This window comes from Saccopteryx bilineata, chromosome 2 (assembly GCF_036850765.1).
Source record: "Saccopteryx bilineata isolate mSacBil1 chromosome 2, mSacBil1_pri_phased_curated, whole genome shotgun sequence".
NCBI lineage: Eukaryota > Metazoa > Chordata > Mammalia > Chiroptera > Emballonuridae > Saccopteryx > Saccopteryx bilineata.
Window position 1 is genome coordinate 231,841,180 of NC_089491.1, and position 12,229 is coordinate 231,853,408.

Consider the following 12,229-nt stretch of genomic DNA (forward strand, 5'->3'; position numbering starts at 1 on the left):
ACAATTCATTTCTAGGATCCATTCACAAATTCCGTTTTTTATTTAACAAGATTATTAGTTCAGGCAGTGCTCTAGAAAGGTGATGTTAGAAGTAATTCAGGTGAGGTCTCTAATTAAAATAAAATTAACCAGTTTTCTAAAGAGGGTAACTACAAGCAGTGATAAAACAAAAAACAAACAACTCCCCCCCCCCCAAAACACAAAAGTAGTCTTTCCAAGAAGTCCTCTTGCATGTGTTGTGCTTATTGTCAAAGAAAGACTTCTTTAGTCAAATAATCTTAAAACCTCTATTTTGAGATGGACTCACAATGTATTTATGACTTCATTGATAAAACAGAATTCCAGCCATGTGTCGTTGTGGAGATTCAGAGAGCAAGGGAACTGACTCTCACTTCAGGACCTCAGTCTGTCTTGGTGTCCGCACCTTTCTACCCACACCTTGTTAGCCTCCAGCCTCTAGGGCCTGGAGCTTTGAAGTCACTGCCATGGCTTTTGTAAGGGAAGGGACACGATCTGTGGGAAGGCATCCTACCCAGGAGAGCTGACTTAAGCACCTGTAAAGCCTCTTCCAACAAGAGTCAACTGCATTAATGAGCTTACCCGGGGATGCCAACTGGTGTCAAGAATGAAAATGAGGGCCTTGTGCTCATGGCCACACCCCTAGGCCGGGGGTATATAGGGAGGCCAGTAGGGCCAGGGAACCATTACGCCCAGGACAAGCCTTCTCCTGCCAACTCGACCCTCCACACACACAGCATGCACTGCGGTAACTTCTCCGGGGCTGCCTTTCCCGGCTGCTACTGGGGCAGCTACGGCTACCCCCTGGGCTACAGTGTGGGCTGCGGCTACGGAAGCACCTACTCGCCAGTGGGCTACGGCTGCGGCTACGGCTACGCAGGCATGGGACCCTTCAGCTACCGCAGATACTGGCCCTACGCTCTCTACTGACCGCCCACTGCCCCTAGCCCAGCGCGCCCTCTCCACATGGACCTGTGGGTACCCACCTGTGCGCTCTGTGCACTGCGCCCAGGATCCTGCGGAGGAAGATGAGAGCGCACCTGTTGCCACCAGTGGCTGCCTCAGGAGACGCGCTGGGACACTCTCAGACCCTGGACACACACACCTGAATTGATTTTGGGTTCTCCCCACCTTCACCTCACTTGTTCTGACAACATTGTGGGTGGGTCTGCCCAAGTGTCAATAAACTTGTTTGAATTGAGCACCGCATCCTCACCCGAGTGGAGTTTCCTTTCTGGGATGAGCCTGGCTTCTACTGTTGGTTGAGTGGGGAGGTGCATGGGTTTGTTTTTTTCTCATGTGGGTGTTGGAAACAGGGAGAAATTGAATAACCTGTGATCGTGTGTGATAAGCAGGCAAGAAGGGAGCTGCTGGTGTTGAAAACACAAACAGCGTCTTAACCTTCCCTGAACCCTGTGACATCCACGTCCAACCCTGTGCCCAGGGTATGGCAACCGTCTTCAGGTGTCTTTCCTCACTTTGCCCACCCTGGACTCCTTTTCAGGAAACCCTAACATCAGACTCTTTCAGTTACTTCCATATTCGTGCAAACGAAATCCTCTGTGCTCCCTCCCCAGAGACTCCTGACTGTAGAATAAAACACCTTGCCTCCTACTTAAGGATTCTGAAGCATCAGGTAATAGAATAGAAATAGAGTCTGAGGTTGTTTTGGGAAAGAGATAAACCTTCTTAATTCAAACCACCCGAGATGTTTGCACAACGGCTTAGGAGCAGGAGGCTAGACACCATGATGGAAGGCTTCCTAATCTTTGTAGAATCAATACCAGGTAGAGTGCATTTCTCTTTTCAATGATACGAGCATCTTTTCACAGACCTGAAAAAAAAAAAGAGGTAATGATAATGAGGAAGTATTTCTGAAGCAATATCAGGCCCTTTTCTGTGCTCCTTTAGAAAAGAGAGCAATATTTCTTTTACAAGCCAAATAAAAAATGTCGCAATCCTTCCCGATGAAAGCATCTTATGTGTAGGGACAGGAAGATTTAGCTTAGCTGCTCTTTTACTGAGTATCTTCATGTGGTTGTACTGCATACAATTCACTGTGTAGCTAAAAATGTTAAGGAAGGCTGTTTGGAGAGTGCATTTTGGAAGAGAGTATTTCTTCCACCATGTACATCCAATAGTTGTCTTTTTTTTTTTTTTTTAAATCACATCTGCCTGACCAGGCGGTGGCGCAGTGGATAGAGTGTTGAACTGGGATGTGGAGGACCCAGGTTCGAGACCCCGAGGTTGCTAGCTTGAGCGCAGGCTCATCTGGTTTGAGCAAAAGCTCACCAGCTTGGACCCAAGGTCGCTGGCTCAAGCAGGGGGTTACTTGGTCTGCTGAAGGCCCGCGGTCAAGGCACATATGAGAAAGCAATCAATGAACAACTAAGGTGTCACAACGAAAAACTGATGATTGATGCTTCTCATTTCTCTCCATTCCTGTCTGTCTGTCCCTCTCTCTGACTCTCTCTCTGTCTCTGTAAACACACAAACACACACACACACACACACACACACACACACACACACACCCACACATCCTGTGCAAGGATCTATTTAGTAGCTTCTTTTCCAGTAGACTATTGGTGTAGCTAATGAAATGTCCAGTCTGAAACTTTCTAGCATGTTAAATCATGCTGATAATTGTAATTTAACCAACCATGTAGGTTAGAATATACTGGGAAAAGAAAAGAGAGTTTTTTTTCAGGCATTAGAGGGTAACATGGAAATTGGAAGGTGTGCCTTTGACTGTTCTGGAATGATGACTGAACTTGTGCTTGAAAAGACCTTGGAGAGCACCTAATCCAGTGAGCCTGAAGTGGTGGTGTGCAGGAGAACCGCCAGGGCAGCTGGCGTAAAAGGCACGTCCTTCTGCCTCACCCCCAGGAATTCTGACTTACTTCTGAGATGTGGTCCAGAAATTTAGATGGTTTTTTCCTAGCTTAACTGAGGTATAATTGACAAATAAAAATTGTATATATTTAAGGACTATTCAATGTGTGAGTGTATATTAAGGGTTGATTACCACAACCAAGCTAATTTATATATCTATCCCCTCATCTAGTTGTCTTTATTTTCAGGCACAATTAAAGATGGTCAACATCGCTAATTATTATGGAAATACAAATCAAAACCACAATGAGTTATTACCTCACACTCGTTAGACTGGCTATTATTAAAAAAGGCAGGACATAACAAGATTTGGCAAAGATGTGGAGAAAGAGAAAACTTATACACTGTTGGTGGGAATGTGCATTGGTTCAGCCACTGACAGAGATCAGTATGGAGGTTTCTCAAAAAGTTAAAATCATTTACAAGATCTAACAATCCCTGTTCTGGGCATATGCCCAAAGAAAATGAAATCACTATTGTGAAGAGATACATGCACTCCCATGTTCACTGCAGCATTATTCATGATAGTCAAGATATAGAAACAATTTAAGTATCAGTGGACAGATGAATGGATAAGAAAAAAGGGGTTATCTATACAGTAGAATATTATTGAATCAAACATTTTAAAGCAAAATTAAAAATTATTTTAATGTATAATAATTAAAAATTATTAAATAACAAAATATTATTTTAAAAGAAGGAAATCTTGTCATTTGCAGCAACATGGATGAACCAGAAATCTAAAGTTTTCCAGGTACCTCAGGGATTCTAGTTCAGGTGATCTGAGGACCATACTTTACAAAGCACTGTTTCAGCCCTGGTAGGTTCGCTCAGCTGTAGAGCACGGCCAGGTGTGTGGAGGTCCCGGGTTTGATTCCTGGTCAGGGCACACAGGAGAAGCAATCACCTGCTTCTCCCTGCCCCTCGTCTCTCTTCTCTCTTCCCTTCCCACAGCCATGGCTCAAACAATTTCGCAAGTCAGCCCCCAGCACTGAGCATGGCTCTGTGGCCTCACCACAGGAGCTAAAATGGCAGTGGCCCCAGATGGGCATAGCAGCCTGGTCAGGGGCTTGCCAGGTAGATCCTGGTCAGACACGTGTGGAAGTCTGTCTCTGCCTCCCTGACTCTCACTTAATAAAAAAAATTATTAAGTAACAAAATATTATTTAAAAAGAAGGAAATCTTGTCTTTTGCAACAATATAGATGAACCAGAAATCTAAGGTTTTAGAGGTACTCTAGGGATTCCAGTTCAGGTGACCTGAGGTCCCATACTTTAAAAAGCACTGTTTCAAGTCAACACACACACACACACACACACAGCTTATTTATGTATGTATGTATGTATGTATGTATGTATGTATTTATGTATGTATTTATTCACGCTCAGGAAACTGAGTCCTGATAAAGTAAAATTGTTTATATCTCAATAACATAAATCAGAGGAAGGAATCTTCTTCACATCCCCAAAGATGTGTAGGATGGGCACAGAGCATGTCTGCTGCACGCTTTCCCCCGTAGTCCCTGAGCTGAAGCTTTTGATGCCATGTGCTGCTTAAAGGAGCAAGCGTATCACTGGGTGATTTTATAAACCTGTAGCTTCCTATGTCACGTGAGAATGTTCCACAGTACTTGATGCTGTGCTATTCAGTGATTTTTTAAAACTAGACTTCGCCCTTGGGAATCCTGATGGGAAGATTTTTCTATGGGGGCTGGGATAGGCATTAACGCAAAAAATCATCTCGGCAAGCCATTTGCTGGCCTGCCTCTGACTTGGAACAATTACTAGATCCTTTATCCATGGCTTTTCAGTACCCACCCTTTGCAGCTTCCTCCATTTACTCTGAATCTAGGAACAAAGAGATTCATCCATATTTATGTAGGATTCCTAAAAATAAACACAGAACAAGTACCTTTTGTAAATGAAGAGCAAAGATGCAGGAGGAAGAACATCTGATGTTGCATTTGGGTAGAATTGTTGTCTGTGGGAGGTCTGGTCAGATATTTGTGTCTCATTGTTGGTCAGTCTTGGCATTGAATGCTCTGCACATAGTAGAAACTCAATATATGTGACAAAGCTGTCTGATTTCCTCCACAAATGTAAAAAATACACGAAACCTCCATTTGCTAACATCTTGTGACTGCTCTATAATTCATAGCCATTTGTGGATGGTAAGTCAGATGTCTGTACCTTCTATGACTTGGATTCATCTTAGGAGGTCACACATGAAAAGACACATTGTTTTTCCTCTCTACTTTCTTCCTCATTGTTGACTTCTTCTAGTTACTTGAAAAACTGAGCTATGCTTGTTTAAGATTTTCCTGCTGAATAGGGCCCATAGAACTGAGGAGGGTGATTTGAATATTAAAGACATCATCTTCTCTACAAAAGCACTTTTGAGGTAGAGGAGACAGAGAGGTATGTTTTCTTTCTCTATTTTAGGATGGTTCAGAGTAATTTTTTCTGGAAGAAAGGTGAGGCTGGAGAAAATTCTTAGTACCTTCTTGAATTCTGAGTCTGAAGTGTGGTCGAGCAGAATCACACTGTGTAAACTTGCTTATATCCAGAGTGTAATGTTAATTCTGCTAGGCTTGCTATTTCCTGGATGACTCATTCCCATAACCAACTTATTTTCATAATGGAGGGATCTCGAATGGTGCCATGATTCCTTAAAAATTTATGTTTAACATTTCACACCCTATGTATCAACATTATGCTTCCACCTGGTTCCAGGCTTTCTGTCCAATCTTGTAAATCCTCCCCTCTAATTGTTAGGTGTCCCAATTCCTTGACTACTCAGATATACTGATTCATCAGTCCTGGTAGAACATATGAATGCTCATTTTTACAATAAATTTATATGTAAGGCCAGTAGCTGCAGCCACAATCACAGCTGCCTGGCCCATGCAGATTCACATTTGATTCAGACATACGGTAATGAAACAACAGAGCCAAGACCTGGTGGGCCATTTTTCTTTATTCTAGACTCATACCAGCCAACGAGTGAAAAACAAACACATGGGGCACCAAAACCCACTCACATGTTCCTTCAGTTCCACAACCAGCAGAATCTTTCTGGTTTTCCTAGAATCAAAGGCCCCACCAGCCTTATTCACCTTTGTTCCCCATCTCCTTCTCTCTGCAGGCCTCCATCTTGGCTGCCTCCTCCCCTCCACATGGCCTCTCCTTCTCTGTAACCACATGGTTTCTCCTCTTCTCTACAACAACGTGGTCTCTCTCTCAAAATGGCCTCCTACCTCCTCCTTTTAAAACTTTTCAGTGTGAAAGCCCTCTGCCAGCACACATTAGCATAACCAAGCCCCTTCCCAGGCATAAAAAGCAGTCACGTGAAAAGCTGTATCACGTGAGAGCATCATCATGTGAGCAGCGGCCATCTTTAACAAAGTGAGCAAAACCAGAAAATACAGATCACAAACTTATTGGCCCAACATTATATTTGCCCATTTGGCTCACAGGAGAAGTTTACATAAAGCCCAAAGACTTTCTCAAGGATAACTTCCATTGAAAGTATGTTAAACATTTCCCAAAAGTATTCTCTAGACTCTAGAGGTTATTTTTAAGACTTCTAACATCTGCCTTCTGTCACAGAGATGGTTGAGAAATGTCTGCCAGTGGCATTCCTAATGTCACCAGATATTTGACGACACTGTCCAAGAAAGATGCTGGCCATGAAATTATGGTAATGAAGAATGTGAAGATGGCAGAGCCATGGAGAGTCTAGTGAAGTGTAGAAGATCTTATACCATTCCTACAACATCCTTGCACATAAGAAATAATGCAATAAATTTTGCTCCTTCCCATTTTATTTTGCCTGCATTTCCTTCTCTTTTGCTTTGATACCACTGTCTTCAAGTTTCTTACTTCTTAGAGGACCACAGCTTTCTCTTCTAGTCCCATAGATCTTGTTAAGGCAGGGTCAATTTCTAGGTAGATTTATGAGTAGTTTGTCAGCAAGAGAGATCAAGAGAAGTGCCTTCTCAGCCCAGAGAAATCTCACAGTTTCAATAAACCATCTTTTTCAAAGATTTACACTGGCCTTGTCTTTCACACCTTAAAAAAAAAGTTTTCAGCTACCATGAAAAAAGAAATTTTTTTCTCATTCTGAGAAAGTCTGCTTGCTCTTTTGCCAGTAACTTGAGACACAGGAAGCAAAGCAGAAACTGGAAATGCTTCCTACTCAAGTGGGTATGATTTTAAATTTCCCATCATTCTTCTTCAGCCAAAGGGTGGCCTTTCTCAGAGCCATCCAGAGTGTGAGAGCTGGTGCCCAGTGGATGTGCTCAACTCATGGTTTTCTGGTGGCTTATGTGCAACTGAATCACACTTAAAACCAACCAACCAACTGACCAACCAACTATGCAACCAGACTGGACATCATCTAACAGCAATAATTACCTGTGAACCAAATGTTTGGTAAGTAAATACTTTTGTCCCATTCATCTTTTATGGCATGGAGAACCTTCCAAAGTGGCTTTATTTGAGATTTTTAAGTAAGGCCATTATTTTGATCATATTCTAGCATTTTTTTTTTTTTTTTAGTTATTTCAATGATAAAAATAATTATGCAAAAGAACTAGTATTTAATATTTTTGGGATTTTGGTAGGTCATTATTCCTCTAACACCCCAGGAGTTTAGTTTTTATTCCAGGTTCTGTTACCCTCTTTTTACACTTGAGGAAGCTGGAATTCAGGAAGTTCAAAGACACTTTCACAGTCGCAAAGGTGGAGAGGGGCAGGGCAGGGTTCACTGGCTCGGGAGCATTTGTGCTGAGCCTGCTGCCGGCCGTGTGCTAAGCAGAGTGGATTCCAGCTGCATCCAGCAGATCAGATCCGAGTGCTGCGTGAAGGGACCTCATCCATCTGGTTCACCACTGTGTTCCCAAATACAGTGTTGGGCTTGCATTGAGCCCCCAATGAATATATCATAGAGGAAAACACAGAATACTGTGTTTTTTAAAATTAAAATAAAGACTCCCTCATGGTGGCAGTGAGAGCCTTGGAAAGTCATTTGTTCAGGTCTGAAGATGGCAGTACATGGTTTAGGCTTTTCTGACACCCAGGAGAGAGTTCCTGAATGTGTGGACTTTGTGCCCAGATACATAGTCCACAGATAGGGGGGGGGCCCTGTGACCGGGACCCTGAGAAGATGGAGCAACACCTCCCTGCAGTGATCCCCACTGCCAGCTCTCTCATGACACGCATTCAACTCTGCCTCTTAGCATTTTAGAGATATCAAATATGGAGTATTTTTCAGTACAAGTCTTTGTAAGTGTCAAAGATGATTTGCTGTTTTTGCCTTGGAGTGATGAGTAGAGTGCAAAGACAGAAGACCAGGAATGAAGGGGGGAGGAGGGAAGGGCAGAAATTTTCTCCCTGACCAGCCTCAAGTCAGGCTCCCCTGAGCTCTTCTCAGCAGGCTCTGACTTCCACCTGTGTCTCTGCATTGTCTGATTTTAGCGAGGAACCTGCTAAGTCAGTCATGTCTGATTTTAGTGAGGAACCTGCTAAGTCAGTCATACCAGAACTTCCGTCCCATATCCGATCACCCTGGGTACCTATGTGATCAGGTTCCTCATCTTCCACTGTCTTCTAGGTAATGACAGATGACTCCCGCCTGCCTTCACCGAGGTTCCTGTTAGACACCAACCTTTCCCCACTCACTGACTCTCACCCTGCTCCTCGGCTATAAACCCCCCTTTTTCCTTGTGTTCGGAATTGAGCCCAATCTCTCTCCACTATTACAAAGTCCATTCTGCTGCACTTGTAGCAACCGCTGCCCCCACCATCCTTGAATAAAGTCACCCTTCTGTCTTAACAAGGATCATTAGTAATTTATCAACACATCTCAGCTCTCAGTGCTCTGTGTCTAAATTCAGATTTCGTTTCTGTGATTTATGATACACGGAGAGCCTGTCCCCGGTCACCCGAGGGCTAAGCTGCACTCTCCTTGGTCCTAACATCAATCTTACAGTTTTGTCACCCGGACCATTTGATCTATGTCCTCCTGCCAGCATTTCTGCTCCATTGCGTCTACTCAATGTTTTGTAATTATGGCAGTTAGCCGCGCGTATTTATGCCGATGGTAGGCTTGGTTTTGCCTTGGCTTCTAGTTTTAAAGGTTTGTTAGATCTACCAGCTCTTTAATCTCTCCACCTCAAATCCTAGTAGAGTGCTTTATGAAGCATGAGACGGTTTAGTAAATGCATGTTTGGTGTTACCACTGGCAAGGTTTTTGCTATTGAGAACTCTGAAAACTGATTGAACCAAGGACTTCGAATACACGGTGGTAACGTCTCATTACAGGGACAACACCCATGAAGAATCCTTCCTTTGACTTTGGCAGGTAATCAAGCTCATACGTCCTTCCATCATCACGAGTATCGCTTCACCTTCTTCCAGTGAGATGTAGGAGACTCCTGAGGATATTAATGCTGTTGTAAAGACTGAAGGAGGTACATTTCTTTGTCATATCCCTCTGCTGAGATGATAGAAGTCACAGAGGAAGAAGGATGCTATTATTTGCTGCAGCCGGCGGCCCAGTTGCCCGATCCTGGGCAAAGTATTATGACTTCTCCCCTGACAAAGTCAACCTAACTGGCTCCTGGGGAAGTTATGGGTACTCCCTGGGCACAGTACAGACTATGGGTGTGTGGCAGCACCTCCTTACCTGTGGGCTGCTGTCTGGGTCGTGGCTACGGAAGTTACCCACCACTGGTCCATAAAAGATACTGACCTGAGAATCTGAGACCTTCTGGGACATTTTGTCCTTTTGATTTTAGTCTGATTCTACCCTACTGTGAGTCCCAAAATGCTGCTGGTCCAAGTCCAGCTCTGCATACACTACATCAACTTCACTTCAACAACTACCACCTTCAGGTACAAGTCCTTGAACCTCTCCAGAAGTTTATAACTCAGGCATGGGATTCTTATCTGAAATATGTTCTGCTCTAACACACTTGTGAGTGGTTTAGCATCTTGATGATACTACTGTTTTCTCCTCAGAGATGTATCTGAGTGGACATAGGGCATGTGGCTTGAATATCTTTTTTTGTGGTGGTTGTTGTTTAAATATATTTATGGTGGTCATATTTTTAATCACATTTACAAAAACAAAAACAAAACTCCATTGTTTTAAATTCAGTAAAATGAAGATTGATTTTTATATATTACCGAAAGATTATGATAGCCCCTAATATCCGGGCTATCTAAAATGGGGATTTAGTGATGTCCGGGTCGATTTGATTTACATGTTAATATCTAAAGTCTAGTAATAAAATCAAACCGATTGACTTTAGGTCCCAAATAATATGTCTGTATTGAAGTACACATCACACACTAGCTTAGTTTGAAATTCAGTTAAAAATCTATTGACTAGATTAATGCGTGTAGTTATGAGCATGCATTTGTATGTCCTGCCATTCACTTTAATTTTATCTGATTTCTGGAGCCGTGTTTTCTAATGTGTGGTTTCTAGACCAGCAGCGTCGGCATCAGCTGGGAAAATTTTAGGAAAGAAGGTTGTCAAGCCCTTAACCCTCCCACCCCCTACTCCAGACCAGCGGAGTCAGCAGTAGGCGCTTCAATGAACCATCTAGGAGACGCTGATGTGGGCTGTCCCTGTGAAAACATCTAGAACAGTGAGTGTGTTGGTTTGTTAAGTTAATATAGAATAGCACTGCTTAACCACTTTTAAGAGTTAGATTTGTAATAAGCAAAAAAAAAAAAAAGATTTTAACTTGTGTTTATATTGCACCTTAATGACTCCACTGTATGTGCATTTGTGTTATTTTATTAAAGCGTCACAAAACTTCACAAACTTGGAAAGGTAGCTGCCTCTTCTTCGAAGCTTTGCAACTGAAGCACAGACTGTGGTGTTACTGTCGAGGGTCAGACTAACAACATCCGGCCTCTAGTAATCAACTTCTAACTGCATGGACGTTATCAGAAGATATGTGGCCAGAAAGCGAACTTGAAGCAGTAATGTTTCCGCAGCAATTTGGAAGATACAATGTGGCTTTCAGATTCATGTAAACTGTGCAAAGTAGAGTGATCGTGGACTTTGCAGACTGAACTTTGAAGTTGATCTTAATTTTTCTTGATAAAACGCTAGATCTTATTTTAAATTCTCCAACTTCTTTGATGTTCATGGTTCTCTTAAATTCTGGTTCAGTAGTCTCATAAATATGCTCAATTAGCCTTTGAATATGATGCTCAATTTTGTTCATTTCTGTTGATTTTTTTTTGTGGATACAGCTTCTTACTGCATTTTTCAGTGAAGATAATACTTTGCTATTTCAAGCATGCTCTCTACTAAAAGGAAATCGATTTAAGGAAAATGTAAACAGTCTTTGGTAGTTCTGCGTGGACTCTCCTAAGATTCTCCCTGTTCAGATTTATACTCGTGAGTAAAAAAATTCGTATATTAAAACCAGCTCTAACCTCTCCAATGTCTGGTGTGTGTTAGGTGTCTCAATGAATGGTGCTTAGCTTTTACAGAATACTTTCCAGATTCCTATTGTGTTTATTCTGGCTCCATGTTTCCAATGCCAACTAGAGGAGTTCGTGCACAGAGGCTATCTTAAAATTCACATCCCTTTGTGTTAATCATACTCTGTTTTCAGATGCTTTTTGTTTAGTGCCTAATCTCTTCTGTCTGTTTATGAGTTTAGTGGTTGAACCATCACTAAAAGGGGACAAAGCCACAAGTTAAAATAAATCCCAGTGATGGCGGGCTGCATTGGCCTCACACAGAAGGCTAAGGAAAGATTATTCCCTTGGGCATTCTCCACTGACTACATGAAGCAAGATGTGAAATGCATTTTTAACTCTTTTAAATATAAAAAGTTAAGATAGGTGAAGTTTGCTACAGTGAGTTGTGGTGTATTCCTGAATCACTAACTTGACCTTTTCAAAATGGGCATAGAAGACCAAAGGCAGAAGAATCCACTACTTTAGGGGATCAAACCTGAGCAGAAACCAACGTCCCTGGAAGAGTAATTACATCCCCCTGGGTTCCTAACTCTGTGCATTCCTGATCTTGCTTCAAATTAGTTGCTGATGCTAAATAATATGTATATACATAATTAATCATATTATTATTAAACACCACTTTAAGAACACTTCAATAATTAACATTATAATGAGTTTCTAATGTCTATTTCTTATAATCTCCTTCAGTGCAAGCCAGTGGCAACATCAAAGCAAAACCTAGAAGAAGGCATTTTTTTAGGTAGCAGAACAATGAGACATGCCTTTAAAGAAACTCTTTGAAACATGTCATTTCACAAGGGGTGACC

General features: G+C 42.2%; 1 protein-coding gene across 1 annotated transcript; it reads left to right on the forward strand.

The window, feature by feature from the left end:
* Window positions 1–720: 720 nt before the first annotated feature.
* KRTAP8-1 (keratin associated protein 8-1) lies at window positions 721–1,219 on the forward strand. Its single transcript, XM_066254974.1, has one exon. The coding sequence runs from the start codon at window positions 757–759 to the stop codon at window positions 946–948; it is 192 nt and encodes a 63-aa protein (XP_066111071.1). The 5' UTR covers window positions 721–756; the 3' UTR covers window positions 949–1,219.
* The last annotated feature ends 11,010 nt before the right edge of the window (window positions 1,220–12,229 follow it).

Excerpts from the sequence above, each read along its gene's own strand:
- KRTAP8-1 (XM_066254974.1), top strand. The coding sequence starts at position 757 with ATGCACTGCGGTAACTTCTCCGGGGCTGCCTTTCCCGGCTGCTACTGG.